The following is a 16,877-nucleotide window of genomic DNA, read 5'->3' on the forward strand; positions in this document are numbered from 1 at the left end:
CTAAAACCATTATTTTTCTCTTTCACAATTTAGTTGATAAAACATGAATGACACCAGAAATTCGTACCACCAAATTCCCTGTATACAAGAGTATCATCGTATGTAAACAAAACATTAAAAAAAATAAATTAGGATAGTACTTTGATACTTTCACTTCTCAATGGATTCTAACCTTAAATTTTGAAATGAGAATTATTCATAAAGGCATTTAAAATATCTTTATTTAGGATCTCAAAACACAAGTTTATAATAATTCTTTCGTCAAGATTTGATGAATTAGGTTTAAGTTTCTAATATGTTAATTTATCTTTATGTTCTGTTTGGCCAACTAAATTGGTGATGTGAGATAAGTTAGTCAACAAACTTATTTTTTATAATATATTATTTAAAAAACGTTAATATATAATAATATTGCAATTTTTTTTTACTTACACATTAAATTTCAATTATTAATTATAATAAAATAATTTGATATATAAGATAATAATTATTTTAATCATTCCATTAAAAATATTAATTAATCAATTAAAATTTTAAAAACATTTATAAAATTTTGAAAAACAAGTTAATAAGTTATTTGTGAGTAAAAAAATTTTAAATAATTAATTATTTCTTAAATTCGTATGTAAAAGTAGTAGATAATTTTATTTTTACTTACATACGGATATTGTATTATTACATACATATTCTCTCCTTTGCAAATTTTTTTGTCATTCTCAAAATAACATACATAAATAATTAATAGATAAAAATTTGTCTGTAATTTATTTTTTAAAGTCGGTAAAATTCGTATGTGATATTTATATTATCTACATGTTATATATAAAATTTATATATAAATATCGTAGATAATTTGGATATATAAAATTTGTAATAAAACAAATTTAAATGAAAATATAAAGGTTTATAATACGACTTCCTTACAAAATATTAAGAACTCAAAATTAGTATGTTTTCTCGCAATAAAAAAGAATTAGTTAAAAGAAACACTGATGACTAGAATAGTTTATTTTAAGGAGAATTAAGAAATAAAATTTGATTTTCGCATTTAGAATAGAGCCAGAAAACATTCTCGGATTAGAACCATTTTTTGAAAATGCTTAAAAATAAGTAGTTGCGTATGTCCTTAATGAGGGACAAACAGAATCAATGATATTATTGCCTGGAAGTTTATATTATTATAGAATTTTATAGTGCTAAAATAAGAAGTATTTTTTGATAAACATGTGTAAGGTACAATGAACAAGTTTACTTAAATTGGTTGAAAGAATTGGTGAGTCCAACAACATTTAATGTATATAAATGTCAATAAAAGATGACAATAATTATTTTGGACACTTATCTATGAAACCTTCAAATTCAATGCCACGTAGGTGACGTAGCATCTTTCATTCATCATTCACTACAATACAATCATCCTTCCCTTCATTATTAGTCAATGACTTCTAAAATCATAAATTCAGGCATTTACAAAAATATTCACCTTATTTATAACATCCACACTCAAATCTAAATGAGAATAATCTATAATGTTAATTACATAAAATAGATTAGGATAGTTTTACTCATATAAGTAAGATATATGAGTTAATGGTTTTAATTCGTCATGCATAACTCTGAGTTTTTACATCAACTTACATGAAAAACAATATTTAAAATTTTATTATAATTTTTTAATCTCAAACCTACGTATCTAGTAAAAATAAAGATCAACTAAAATATATTTACCGGTGAATTGACTGTATGATTTGTCCCGGATCACCATCCTTAAGGTCAATTCCTGTTTACTTGAGTGGATTAGAGGGAGAGTAATGGAGTAGATTTGAGAAGATTTGAAGATATTTTTTTTTATTTATTTGAGTGAATTTGGAGGTAAGCGAGAGTGAATTTAGAAATAAAATTTGTAAGAAATAATGTAGAATTTAATTTATGTCACAAATTAAAAAAATTTACTTCCAAATTCATTCCCATTTATCTCCAAATCTATTCAAATAAACAACAAAAAAATTTATCTTCAAATTCTCTCAATCACTCTCCTCCAAATCCACTCAAGTGAACAAGGCCTAAGTATTATTAAATTAATATTTTAATTATCTTATCATTTTTACAATTTTTCTTAATATTTATAAATAAATATATTGAACGATATCTTATCTATTTAATGTTTTAAAAATATACGAAGTACTTAATATTTTCTTCAATTAATCAAAATAATTATTAATGCAAAATTATTATTAAAAATTATTTATTCAGTTAACTCAATCAGCTATATACAAATCCCCCATAAATATTGAATAACTAGGCTATCATTATGTCTAATATTATCTGTCACTAGTTTTCTTAAACAAAGCTTTGAAATTTTATGGAAGGTTTTTATTTTTATTTTTTATAAAGTATGGCTATTTTTTTGGAGGGGCAGTGCTTAGAGTTGAGTCTAAGGACTATGATACATAAAAAATAAAAAATTTCTGCTTCCAATATTTAGGGAATCTATAATTATACATTAAAAAGAATAATAAATGTAAATTATTTTACTACAACAATTTATAGCATAAACGCGATAACGAAGGAAAGAATAGAAGTTATATATCTTCCAACGCAATGGTTCCCCTATGTATTAAATAATAAAATATTACATACTTGCATATATCATTTTAAAAATACTAATTATATTCACTTGAATAATAAGACTGACTTATTAACAAAGAGTTCGAGTGTTTGTATTAATATGAAAAACTATGTACATATCATATTCTCTTAAACCACATAATAAAATTTACAAATAATATTTCTTTAGTATTTTTCAGTTATTTCCTTTTGTTTAATGAGAGCAATTAACAATATGCTCTTTAACATACTCATTTTCATATATTTTATTATTTATTAAAAAATAAATCATCTGAGTTTTGCTAGCAAAGTTCACCAAACATTTTTGTAATTACTTGATTTCACACAGGTTGGAGTATCTTCAGTAATATATAGTTTATAAGAACAATATTATAACATGTTATTTCTTTATATATATATATATAAAGATGTAGAGAGTCACCGCTTCCCAGGTGTTGATCATTTTCTGCAGTCTGTTCCCAATATCACTATTATATTGGTTTTATTTATTTTTCACTATTGCCCCCTCCTTTCTCACCATTCTAACAAACTCTTCTCACACTGCAAATTCTGAGAGAAACTCAACTCCCGATTCCACTGCTAAATATATATTCTTCTTTTTCTTCCCCATCCCTCTGTACCCTTCTGCTAATTTTCTCAGTTTTTTCAGTTACCCTTTAAATACTTGTCCATCTTTTTTCCTTTACACCTCACTCTCACCATTTTCACTTCACCTTTTCCTTGAGCAAGCTGAAACAACCCATTAATGGACACTGTGGAGCAGTTAAAGCCGGAGGAGGAGCAGCAGCAGCAGCAGATGGACATCACGACCATGATGATGCAACACCTCCCTCAATTCTCTGAACCCTATGGTGACACCAACATCATGGATGGTTTTCATCCCCAAGAAGGCTTCTACAGTAACAACAACAATATACGCAGTGGTAGTACCATGCCACTAGCAGATTTACTAGATAATAACCCTCCCAGCCCCTTACCTTGGTCCTCTTACTCATTCACGCACTTAATACCATCACCCACATCCTCCGCTATAATCTCTTTCTCCGACAACACCAACAACCCTACCCCAATAATGCTTCAACAAACACCAACCGAGGGTGCAACTGCAACTGCAACTGCAACTGCAAACCCTTACGGTGACAAGCGGAGCTCCATGGCGGCGATGAGGGAGATGATATTCAGGATGGCGGCGATGCAGCCGATACACATAGACCCTGAGTCGGTGAAGGCGCCGAAGCGGAGGAACGTGAAGATTTCGAAGGACCCTCAGAGTGTGGCAGCGCGGCACCGCAGAGAGAGGATCAGCGAGAGGATAAGGATCCTGCAGAGACTGGTCCCTGGAGGAACCAAGATGGACACCGCGTCGATGTTGGATGAGGCAATTCACTACGTCAAATTTCTGAAAACGCAGGTTCAGTCTCTGGAACGCGCTTCTGCTAACAATATTAGGCCACTTGTCGGTATTAATGCACCAGGGATAGGGTTTCCCGTTGCTATGTCTGGTTCTATTAGTACTGCTACCACTCCCAGTTCCAATTTCACCCCTTATTTTCCTCTACCTAATACCTATGATTAAGATTCCCTTAGTGTGTAAAACCTAGTTAGTCCATTCATAATTAATACTCTTATATATATATATATAATTAAGGCTTAGCCTCTCTGGATTATATATGTATATTGGTGCAAATTAATTATATGTATGCACCTATCCGCCGCATTTCATATCGGACTTGTGTTAAACAGTTATGAACAAGAAGAAAAAGTTACGGCAAAAAGTTGGACCTCTGTTCTCGAAACGTAATTGGCATAAATTAATCTGACTTAAAAAATAAGTTGAATTTGACGTGTTATATTGTAATTAGGTTGGGGGAGAGGGAGCAATATGCAAGATGAATGCAGAAAGAAATGATGGTGGTGGTGTTTGGAACACCTGTACGGCCATAATGGGAGGGTTTCCGAGGCTTGGAAAAGTTGAAGACGACAAAGTGTTGACACGGTGTAAAAGAGGATGATGCGAGCTGTAAGGTGGTCGTGTTAGTGCACTATAACTTAGCTGCTGATGCTGTGTATCATCATCAATAATATACACAGCCAAATCTGGTTTATATTAAATAGTTTGCAAATGAAAAAATAAAAGGAAAAAAAGAAGATGATTTAGCAACGTATGAAGAAAAGAAAAGCACGGGGATAGAGGAGAAGATGCATGAGAAATCCACGTGATTATCTGACACCAATGCGGTGGTTGCGTTTACTATCAGCCATGGCCATGACGTCCTTCCACCTCATCCCCTCACACGTGATCGCCATCTGCTTCCTCCACCCCAAATCTTACGTGTTTCTCCACCTCACACTATGCTTTATTTTCATAATTTACCCTTCTTATATTACAATTAAATAACTAAATACTTATTTTTAAAAGTTAAACAGAATACAACTACCACTTAGAATTAAGGAGATCGATGTAATTTCTTAAACAAACATGCCTGTTAGTTCAGCAATACAATTATAATAAGCTTTTTACTTAGCTTCCTTAAGTAAAAATGCTAATTTATAACTTAACCATTGCCGATGTCCAAATAACTTCTTCCGGCTTAATAATAATAGTAACTTGAAACTTCGCTAATATCTTTACCGAGGGTTAGTAGAAACTATTTTATTTGCGAGACTATCATTCTGAAATAAGTAAAGGAAAATGATATTTTAATATTATTTTTAACATCATTTTGATACTGTATATGTGTCAAAATGTGGTTGGACGATTTCAAACTAAACAAAACTGAGACAAGGATATATTTGAAAGAGAAAAATCAAAATTTCTTTTTTTAACTTGATATCGTCCAACTACATTTTAACACGTGTGGAGTGTCAAAATAGTGTCAAAAATATCATTTTCCATAAGTAAATAACCATTTCTATTGGATCTAATGTTTCAATAAAAAGTCAATAATTTAAACATACACAGTGAATTGTGATTGTATTTTGTGGACAATCATATTATATATATATATATATATATATATATATATATATATATATATATATATATATATATATATAATACAGTTATTTCTATACTGAATAACTAAGAAGAATCCTAAAAGATTGTAAAATTGAAGAATGAGATTTTAGTTTGGAAAAAAGATAGTTTGATACGGTTTTAAAAAAAACACTCATTTGATACTACTTTAATAGTATAATAATATATATTATGATTTTAAATTAAAAAAATAATATAATTATAATTAAAATATTATTATTTACCGTGTTAAATAAAAATAATTTGTCGTTTTGTGCGTGTGAAAGTATCATTCTCTTTAGTTTGAAAATGAAATCAAGACGAAGAGGTTTGATCTCATATCTACCACTCATATTCCTATTTAGATGAAAAATTCTATTATTATTTTTATCTGAGAGATTAATCGATAAATAAATAAAATATATATTATTCACAAATTATTAACTATTTTTTTTTGTAAATAATAAATTCATCAAAAAAATTTATCAATAATTAAAATTTTAAAATTTATCAATAAAATCTATTAATATTTCATATTTATTGATGAATTTATTTTCATTGATAATATTTTATCGATAATTTTAAGAATTTTTGTAATATAGTCTTCACCAATAAATCTTACATTTTGAGTGAAACTTCGTTTTATAATTTTAATTGTTCTTGTATTCTTACAACTATGTTTCATACATTACTTGTTAGACGCAATATTTCTCGTGATATGAGTGATATCATACACTACCTATTTATGTTTTAGGGGAACATCGCTTTCACGATCGCCCTTATTTTTCTTCCCTGTAGATTTAAAGAATTGAGGCTCTTCTTTTATTAGTTCCGCTTCAATTTTGTAGTATGTATGTTCTTTTTAGGTTATATTGTCTTTTGTTACATTGATTCTGTACTTTTTTAATATGTTTTCCGCATAATAAGCATTTTTGAGTTGGAAATATTATTCTTGCATTTAATAACTTAAATTATAATTAGATGAATATATGTACTTTTTTCACTTTAGATGCAATATTTGTTAGATTATTTTTTTTTTCTTTCGTCAAAATGTTATGCATCGACTCTTGGCTGTTTAAGTTTATTTTTATACATAAAATAAGGCCTTCACTTCATATTTTGTATTTAGGGAAGAAAAAAAAGTTCGTCTTAACATGTTAATACTGTACTGAATTAAATCTGTATCTGTAAGATGATTACAAAAAAATATTGTGCACGGATTTTAGAAAATAACTTGGTTGCTAGAAAAAGGATGGTATGGAGTATCTCAGGAGAGGTGGAAGAGATAAAGAGAAAGATATTAGAAATGGCTATTTGCTTGTCTTGTCGTGACTCTAACATCTCTCATCTTCTAAACTTTAATTGGTTCACTTCATGGGAGGCCAAGTTGTCTGTAATTCAAGGGTAGAGTGCTAACCAACCATTGTTTTATATATATAATTAAATATCCAAAATATCACGTGCAATAAATAAAAATATCTCTACATGTAGTGGTTGCATTGAATTATTTTAGAGGCACTTATTTCATTCATCACTTAAAAAAGTTACGTAAACTTCTCCAAAATAAAAATCATGTAAAACATATATGCATTGTTTATAGTCTATATGCACTTGTTTATTGAATCAGTTTAATCTTGTAAAATACTTGCTGGTTTAACAAATATGTGAAAAGAATGTGAATCAACAAAGGTTTTTTAGCATTATAAATTTATTAATTAAATTATCTACTTGCTGGTTTAACAAATATATACTTATTATTCAACTCTCATATATAATAAATCTTTCTTAAAGATTTGAACTATCTACAAGTGAATCTTTTTCTTTTGTTCAAGCCACTAGAATTCCGATAAGAATGGTCTTGAAGAGTAGAAAGGATATGGCCAAACAAAAAGAAAATAATATAGAAAAAAAAAACAGTATATAAAATACTGTTAATGTTGGTGGATTGAATTGGACAGTGTAGCGTTCTGGGGGAGAAGAACTTGACAAACACAGTCTAATGTTTTTAGTGGAATGTACATTTTTTGGTGTGAGATGCGTGTTCTAGAGCCAAAAACATTTTAACCAAATTCTTTCTCTAGATTGACGCAAAGATGAAGAATTCAATGTTCAGCAGCAACTTTAAGCTCTGAAAGAAAATACCATGTGTAGTGAAAAGAAACAGCACATAACATGTTCACATTATCTATGTAAGGTGTTGACAAAGCCAATCAGTGAAATAAAAGCAATGTGTGATCAAATAGTAATAATATTATAATAAATCTTGTCGTTTTGCTCCACCTTTTTCTTACTAAAACTTATATTAAGTAAAAAAAACATAAAAGTTAATATATTGGATGTGAAGTTAAGTCTATAATGGTACATATAAGGTAGAAGTTAAAGTCAAATTAATTTAGACCAAAAACAATTAATGTTATACTTAATATGTAATCTATCTTTTCACTTAAAATTTTTATTTATAGATTTTGTAATAAATTTTTTTTATTAAAGTTAGCATAATTATTATGATCCAACTATGACTGATCATGCTTTAATAAGTAAAATTATTTTGGAATTTATATACTTTGGTTTTATTTAGACAAACCCTTTTAGTGATTAGTGTCCAATTTGTTGTCAAGTCATTTAATTTGATGATTTACTACGAGGTGGTTGATTTGTGGTCAGGTTGATAGTTAACCTTCTAACTTAATAGTTGGTTATTTGATTTTGTTAGTTGTTTGTTGAGCTTGATAGATTGTTGTTGGGTCTGTTAGTTGTCTGTCTAGTAATTGACTATTTGATCTATTAGGTGGTCATTTAGATTGATAGTCTGTCTGATAGTTGACTATTTAATTTATTAGTTGGTCATTTGGATTATAGTCTGTCCAGTCTATTAGGTGATTGTTCATCATGGCTTGTCGTCCAATTTGTTAGTTGAACATTCGAGTTGATAGTTTGTTGTCCAATTTATTAGTTTATCGTTTGGATTGAAAGTCTATCGTCTAATTTGTTAGTGATTGTTTAGATTAATGACTTGGTTAGTGATTGTTTAAATTAATGACTTGGTTAGTGATTGTTTAGATTAATGACTTGTCATCCCATATCATATAATGATAGTTCATATTGATAATTTTTTATCTTATATGTTAATTGACCATTAAATATAATACAATTAAAAAAAATATGTAAGTCAACTGAGAAATAGAATATAAAAAAAAACATTTATTTAGAATAAATCAAATATAGAATAACATCCGCAATAACTGAAAATAAATAAATAATACTAATAAATTAAATATACCAGTTGAAAAATAAAGTTAACATAAATAATTAAAAATTCACTATAAAATTAAAATATTTATTATTCTGATGCGTGTGAGAAATGTATAACATTAATAATGATGATCGTAACAATAATTTTAATAATAATATTGAAAATAGTGTATATAGCAATGATAAGAAGATCATGTATTTAGTAATGCAACAGATCATTAATTGTATGAAGATCAGATAGATTTGACTAAGAAAAAAACACGAATGCTTATATAGTCTATGATAACATGGACTTAAGAAAATTATCTCAGGAAAAAAAAATTAAAAATGGTATTAAAAAGCATATTTCAATGTACGATAATAAAAAATCCCTTCAAATTTTAATTTGCTGTTTTGGGAGACATTTTAGCATTTGAAGGAAGAAAAATGATGGAGTGTGATTTATTAAAAAGTTGACTAATTTGGGATATAAAAATAATTGTATAACATTAACATTGGAAGAAAAGGACCAAATAGTGAATACTGGATTGTCATCTTCCTATGTGCTTTGATTCCTCTGTGAGATGATAAGATAAGTGGTCCTTTCATTAACTGCTTCCACTCCAACACCATTATCACCAAGTTTCTTCATAAATTTTTGTATATTATTAATGAAATGAATTCAATAGTCTTTATTTAAAAATTTATAAATCATTTTCATAATTTTTAACACACTTAGGAAAAAAACTCGATGTACAATATAATTAAATATTCATTCAATATATTAAACATTGATTACTCACGATTAAGGTTACAACTATATGGATGTGCGATAACCTTTTTTTTCTTTAACTAAGCTTCTTTCCAAACATGTATACTTCAACACTTAGGAGTTTTTATAGTACAACATAAATTAATTTTTTTTTCTTTCTTGCAAGTATTTTAAAACTATCCAACATTTTTAATTGACAATACTTCTCTTATATTAAAAATTTTAGATTTGTATCCACTCACTATTAAAATACTTAAATATTATCAACACAAGTTTATTCATGAACTCAATTTTTACTGACTCAACCATGTTCTTCTAATTAAACATAGGTTATGTTTTTATCCTTAACTTTTAATAAAAATTAAAATTAGTTCATTTTCAAAACTTTAATCTTATTTAGTATCTTAATTTTAGAAACATATGAATTTAATCATTTTAATTAAATTTTGTTAAATTTATTGAATTTTTCAAATGCGTTTCATGATAGCATTTGGAAGATTTACACTATTTGACTCATTTTTTTTTATTTTAATTCAATGTTAATTGAGAAAAAATATGAAATAAAGTTAACAAAACTTGATTAAAAGAAATAAATCTGTCATACAAAAGATTGAAGATTAAATTGGTCCAAAATTAAAAATAAAACTAATTCCAATTTTCACACAAAAAAATTAAGTAACAGAAAACATATTTAATAATATTATTAATTATAAATAATAAAATCATTCAAATAGATTATATTAGTACGAATAAAAACTTATACTAAAGAACCAAGTAAGATTTATATTAAATATATATTATTATTAGGAAAAGAACATCATTTTAGTATAATTTTTTCAAAAAATTATTAAAATTAACAATCTTTTTAAAAAATTATAAAGAAAAACAAGTCATATTAAGGTATTACCATTTTATTGTAAAAAAAATCAAGATAATATAATTTCAGTAAAAAGTATTTTCTAATATGATTTCCGTTTAAATACTTTAAATTAAACTCATCATTCAAACTAAAAAATATTCTACCCTAAATCATATAATTTTAACGTGACTATTTCACAGCAAAATTATATCAAATTCTTTCGACTTATCTATTTCTATATTATTTTTTTCCAAAAAACGCCAATTTTGATCATTTTACAAACAAATTACAAACATTTCGGTGTTTTTTTTTTTCCTTATTATTACTGTTAAGGAACAAACAATAAAAGATAGAACAGTAAATAGTACGAATTTAGGTCTACTATGGGTGGATTGGATTATATCATTTTAGAAATTTAGAATTTCTAATGTATTTTGGTGTGTTAGTTGAAAATGCAATGATGCATACCGAAGTAATGTTTTAATATACACAAGGAAAAACACATTTCAACATACAGTAATTAATAAAAAATTTAAAGAGAAAACATTTTAAATAATATTTCATTAAATAAATGAAAATTAAACTTAATCTGCAAAAAAAGAAAAAGAAAAGGTTTTATTTAATCACTCAAATATTTTAAAAAAAATGTAATGGAACTAAACCCCTCCGAGGAGCGATGAACACTGATTAAGCAGCAATAGTTGCAGTTTGATTGTCTTCCGCCGTAGCCGTCGTAGCCGTCGGAATTTAGTGCAGGAAGGAAGTAACTGGAGAGAAAGAAAACGAGCTGTCTCTGACATTGTCTTGGAAGCGAGGAGCGGAAGCGGAAGAAAAAGGAGTTTAGGTCAAGGTTGTGAGAAAGAAGGGAGGAGAATCAATGGAAGATGGTGAGATAGAAGAGGGATCAATAGGTGGTGTAGAGGAAGAGGAGCATTCCTCAGAGCCTCACAAGTCGGAGGAATCGCCCTACGAAATGTTGCGCAACAGCAAGGCTTCCGTAGAGAACATCGTCGCCGACATACTCTCCATTAAAAAAGACCGAAAACCTAAACAACATCTTCAGGATCTCGCTACTCAGATGTTCTTACACTTCATCACTCTTCGCCAGGTACTCTACTCTGCACTTCTCTTTCATTCTCATTCTCCGATTTAGGCTTTATAACTCTCTTTTGTTTTCAGGCAAATCGCTCTATCTTGCTCGAGGAAGACCGCGTCAAAACCGAAACGGAGCGTGCCAAGGCGCCGGTGGATTTCACTACGCTGCAGCTTCACAACCTCATGTACGAGAAAAACCACTATGTTAAGGCGATAAAGGCCTGCAAAGACTTCAAATCGAAATATCCTGACATTGACCTTGTTCCCGAGGAGGAGTTTTTCCGCGACGCTCCACAAGATATCAAGGACTCCGTTTTGTCGAATGACGCGGCGCACAATCTCATGCTCCGGAGGCTCAATTTCGAGTTATTTCAGGTTACTTTGCGATAAAATTCCTACTTAACTAGTCTATTTGACATTTTGAAATTAGGTGGATTGGAAAATTGGGATAGTGAAACAGAATGAAATGTACAATATAGTTATTGTACGTTTTCATTTTTATTATATTGGCTTCTGGCAGACGTTTATGCAGTGTGCCTCTGCCCTCAATGTTTTGCATTGAAAAGCTAGAAGCAAGGTTTTTAATTGTACTCGTGTTTTTTTTTGGTCCTTGATATTGTGGGAAATTGTGGACGAATGCGACCTCAATCACAGTTGCAAAGACTCCAAAATTTTCGATTTTGTGATTGAAATCATTGTTGCAGACTAACTAATCTTTAGAACCTTGTCTAGAAGTTAATGCTCTTATAGTTAAACACAAGGGGGGGATGAAGTCAACATGAAAATTTTGAAGATCATATAGATGTTAGCAACTCTAACTATGATTCTTTACTACCGTATGCTGAAATCCAAATTAGTGTTATAGAACTTCCTAATGAATTTGAATTTTTTCAAAAAAGATCCTCATTAGGAGAACACTATTTCAAACGGAAGACTATACACACGCACTTATTAATTAGAATTTAAACCAAATAAACATATGTATACGTAATAATTCTTAAACTCAGAAAATTGCTCGAATATATAATATGTCAAAGTATCAACTGAACTGTTTTGCTTACAGCTATATGAGGCAAGCTCAAAGTTAAGACAACTCTTAGATATGAACCAAATCTCAGGTGGGATTTCCATATCGATCTATGATCTGACTAATGCATGCAAATCTATATACATGCATACACTTCGTAGGTGGGATTTCCACATCAGTTGAGCATATCGATCTTTTATTTTTAAAAACTATAACAAAAAAAGCAAACAAAAATTAGGTCTGCTCCTAATTTCACTGCAATTGAGTGGAAAAGTGTTTGAATACGTGGGATCCACATTTAAATTCTGTACTTTTTTTTTTTTTGTTTTCTGAAGCAAATAATGAAAATTGGCATTTGTATCCTGTTGCCTTCCTCTCCATTTTCACACATCTAAACATAGGGTTAGTGTTGAAAAATTCTGTCAAAGGTTCATTTGTCAATTACTATTCCTTCAGTAACCGAGCGGCTTTGAATTTTTCTTGCAAATAGCTATAGGCATGCTTATAATTATTATTTCCAATTTTGTATCAGCGTAAAGAACTCTGCAAACTTCATGAGAAGCTGGAACTGCAGAAGAAAATCCTCTTGCAGACTATTGCAAACCGAAAGAAGTTCCTGACAAGTCTCCCATCACATCTCAAATCACTTAAGAAGGCCTCCTTGCCTGTACAAAACCAACTCGGGCTTCATCATACTAAGAGATTAAAGCAGCATCATTCTGCAGAGTTACTTCCTCCGGCCCTGTACGTGATTTACTCACAGTTGTTGGCTCAAAAGGAGGCCTTTGGAGAACCAATTGATCTGGAGATTATAGGAAGCCTGAAAGATGCTCAAGCTTTTGCTCGTCAACAGGCTCACAAGGACAATGGTAATTGATTGTTGATTTTTGAATTTTAGCATTATTCTTGTTTGAATATGTGTTGTCTGTACTCTTGCAGCTGATAGCGTATCTACTGACACTGGATTGTACCTATGGACATTATCTCTTTAATGAATCAACTTTAAACCCGAACTTCACATCAATTGTATTGTTTGCTTGCGATATTTATAGATTTTGGAAATTGTCACTGGTTTTATTAATAAAAATGTGATAAAAATACAGTAAAGGAAATTTATTACTAGTATGGAAGTACTGCCATAGGTCATGTTTTATTGATGGTCTTTAGTTCATTTTTCTCTGGCTTAATTAAATGGATGTTTAAAAATTTAGAATATTTCTACATGTGCGCTTGGCACAGCTTTGGAATATCTGTACGAAGTTTAAATTGATTTATGTTATTTCCAACATACCAAAATAGAACTTAAGGATTAACTATGATTTTTTAATTATTCAGACAATTCCACTACAGTGGAGAGTTCCAAATTGGAAGACGATGCTCCTGATGAAGAAGAAGATGGTCAGAGACGGAGGAAAAGGCCACGAAGGGTTCAAGCAAAGGAGAGCCTTGACCAGGGGGGAATATTTCAAGTTCATCCACTTAAAATCATTATCTATGTGTATGAAGATCAGCATTCTGATTCAAAATCTTCCAAACTTATTACCCTAAGGTTTGAGTATTTGGTGAAGTTGAACGTTGTATGTGTTGGAATAGAAGGTTCTAATGAAGGTCCGGAGAACGATATCTTATGTAATTTATTCCCTAATGATACGGGACTTGAGCTTCCCCAGCAGGTTGTAGTGCCTTTAGACAGTTATTGCATGATTTGTTTTCTTCACGCAGCTGTTAATCTATTCTCTAACTTATTATTATATGCCATTTATTTCTATTTGAATGTTGGTGCAGTCTGCCAAACTCTTTGTTCAAGAAGCTATAGCATTCAATACTTTAAGAACTTCACGTCCTTACAAATGGGCTCAGCACCTGGCGGGGATTGAATTCTTGCCTGAGGTGTCTCCCTTACTTCTTACTGACGACAGTGGAGCAGTGAAGAATGAAAATATTATATCTGGTCTTTCACTATATCGTCAGCAGAACCGAGTATCGACGGTTCTGAAGAGGATTCGTGATAGAAGAAAAGCTCAATTGGCTCTTCTGTGAGTCACTGTTGTAGTATGTTTGCAGTTTTAGAATTTGAAGGCCTATCTTAATATTAATGAAGATGAATATCATGTTTTGATCAAATTAAAGTTTGCTATCAGTCATTGCTTTGGTTATGTTGTTGAATTAGATTCTTAGTATTGCTGCTTTGTTTGCCTTCCTATTGTAAGATCTGGTTGTGTATCCTGAATTTCGTAAAATTTCATTCTATTTTCAAGCATCTCTGACAATCTTGCTTTACCTATTTGCTTGGGTACACTTGAGTTCTAATTTGATGAATTCTTCACTGGCTTACAGGGAACAGCTAGAATCTCTCGCAAAGCTTGACTGGCCTCGTTTGTCCTGCAGTAGTGTTCCTTGGGCTTTTCACACTCCGTTGTGCAATTTGGATAGTTGGTCACCAGTAAGACTTCCACCTGTACCTAGAGAGTCCTCATCTCCTGCTGTCATCGATGAAGAGGAGCATGTACAGGAACCAATGGATGCTGATGTAAATGAACGTTCTGATGTCACAAAAACAGAACCTGAGAGTATCACAGAAGATGGGGAGCTTCCAACTTTGCTTCCTAACATGTCCAAGCTTGACCATTCCACACAGCTGAACTTAATTTCTAAAAGTATCATTCCTCCACTCAATAAAATCAGGTCACACAGTTTCAAAAAGTTTGATGACAGTTCTGATTTCTTGCTGGATACTGAAAGTGACATAGATGAACCAGCGCAGACTGAACTAGAACATGAAAATACATTATCCAATTACCATGACAGAAATTCTGTGTCATGGATGGATCATGGGCTCAAGGAATTTTGTTTGGTTCTTTGCAGAAAAATCAGTGCAGATGAGAACAATGTGAATTTAGAAGCTAAGGTAAACGAATACTCTCCTTAATCTACTCAGTTTAATTCAGTGATCTTTCGGCAATTTCATCTAGACTTTTTACCATTTGACAGATAAAGATCAGTATGGAATATCCTCTAAGGCCTCCTCTTTTTGCATTGAGCGTTCGCTGTATATCTTCTGGGGAAAAGCGTGATAAGTTAGGATTAGAGTGGTACAATGAACTCCGTGCAATGGAAGCAGAGGTGAGTAACTAATCACTCAAGATGTTACTGGAGTAAAACTATTAGCATCTTTTGTGTGGATATAATCTTAGGGATGGGAATTATGGGATGGGACGGTAATACATAGCAACAATTTAGCTTCTTAGAACCACAGATCACTTGTAAGTTCTTGATAGAACGTTGTGGCCCATGTCCTCTCCCCTCTTCCTTTCCCTCCCTCGCCGGGGTTCCCCCAATAAAGTGTAAAGTACAAAAGAAAAAAGAGGAAAAGAATACCTAATACATCTTCATCATACAAGTGTTGCGTATTTTATTCATTTTGTCCTGCTCATGGTCCTTGTTTGTGCTACCCTTTCTAAATTGTAGGTCAATCTACACATACTGAGGATGCTACCTGTCAATCAACAAAATTATGTACTCGCTCATCAAGTTAGTTGTCTTGCCATGTTGTTCGACTATTATTTGGATGAGGCATTCCCATCGTCTGAAAGGACAAATTGTACTTCCGTGGTTGATGTTGGCTTATGTAAGCCTGTTACTGGTCGATTCCTGGGTAGATGTTTTAGAGGAAGGGACCGCAGGAAGATGATCTCCTGGAAAGACATGAAACTCAATTCCAGCTGTCCCTAATAGTTGTAGGTTATTGTCTGTTGGTTACAAAGACATTAAGACTTCCCGCCAAACTGTCTCAAACGGTAATTCTCAGCTCTGGAGATGAGAAATGGATGCAATAGAATGTGGTGTGAATTTTTACTGTTGCAAGCATATGATCGTACCTCTAATATATGCGTTCATCCAGCCATGTGACAACATTGTTCTTGGCTCGTAGAATAAGAGAAATGGCGAAGACACTGATGAAATTTTGATGGGTTCATTTCAGCTGTTGATTATTTATTATTATTATATGATTTGATTTCTGGCGAATGCCGCAAGTTCTGTTTCAGTATATTGAATTTATGTTAGTTTTACATTACTGAGGTTTCCTTCGTAGTGGTTGTAGTATTTTCTTGTATTGATTACTGTGATAGGAAGGAACCCAGTTCAAGAAGAACAGAAAGATTGTATGATTGATTGAAAAACAGAAGCAATTACAGAAGATATCCCCATGTCATCCCAGAGTCAATGCTTCTCAGAGAAGAAGTGACTC

General features: G+C 30.9%; 2 protein-coding genes across 4 annotated transcripts; both read left to right on the forward strand.

Annotated features, from left to right (window-relative positions):
- The first annotated feature begins 2,920 nt into the window (after positions 1-2,920).
- LOC106761667 (transcription factor HEC1-like) lies at positions 2,921-5,077 on the forward strand. 2 transcript variants are annotated; one of them, XM_022780967.1, is made up of 2 exons: positions 2,921-4,039; positions 4,491-5,077. In XM_022780967.1, the coding sequence occupies exons 1-2, from the start codon at positions 3,374-3,376 to the stop codon at positions 4,638-4,640; spliced, it is 816 nt and encodes a 271-aa protein (XP_022636688.1). In that variant the 5' UTR covers positions 2,921-3,373; the 3' UTR covers positions 4,641-5,077. The 2 variants fall into 2 exon arrangements, with proteins under 2 accessions (XP_022636688.1, XP_014500721.1); XM_014645235.2 differs by lacking the exon at positions 4,491-5,077 and having other exon boundaries at positions 2,933-4,430.
- A 6,067-nt stretch (positions 5,078-11,144) lies between these two features.
- Positions 11,145-16,841, forward strand: LOC106762472 (THO complex subunit 5A). 2 transcript variants are annotated; one of them, XM_022780968.1, is made up of 9 exons: positions 11,145-11,614; positions 11,686-11,976; positions 13,161-13,497; positions 13,964-14,301; positions 14,414-14,664; positions 14,966-15,313; positions 15,494-15,536; positions 15,620-15,751; positions 16,097-16,841. In XM_022780968.1, the coding sequence occupies exons 1-9, from the start codon at positions 11,384-11,386 to the stop codon at positions 16,358-16,360; spliced, it is 2,235 nt and encodes a 744-aa protein (XP_022636689.1). In that variant the 5' UTR covers positions 11,145-11,383; the 3' UTR covers positions 16,361-16,841. The 2 variants fall into 2 exon arrangements, with proteins under 2 accessions (XP_022636689.1, XP_014501896.1); XM_014646410.2 differs by having other exon boundaries at positions 14,966-15,536.
- The last annotated feature ends 36 nt before the right edge of the window (positions 16,842-16,877 follow it).

The sequence above is a fragment of the Vigna radiata genome, chromosome 5, assembly GCF_000741045.1.
Source record: "Vigna radiata var. radiata cultivar VC1973A chromosome 5, Vradiata_ver6, whole genome shotgun sequence".
Classification (NCBI taxonomy): Eukaryota; Viridiplantae; Streptophyta; class Magnoliopsida; order Fabales; family Fabaceae; genus Vigna; species Vigna radiata.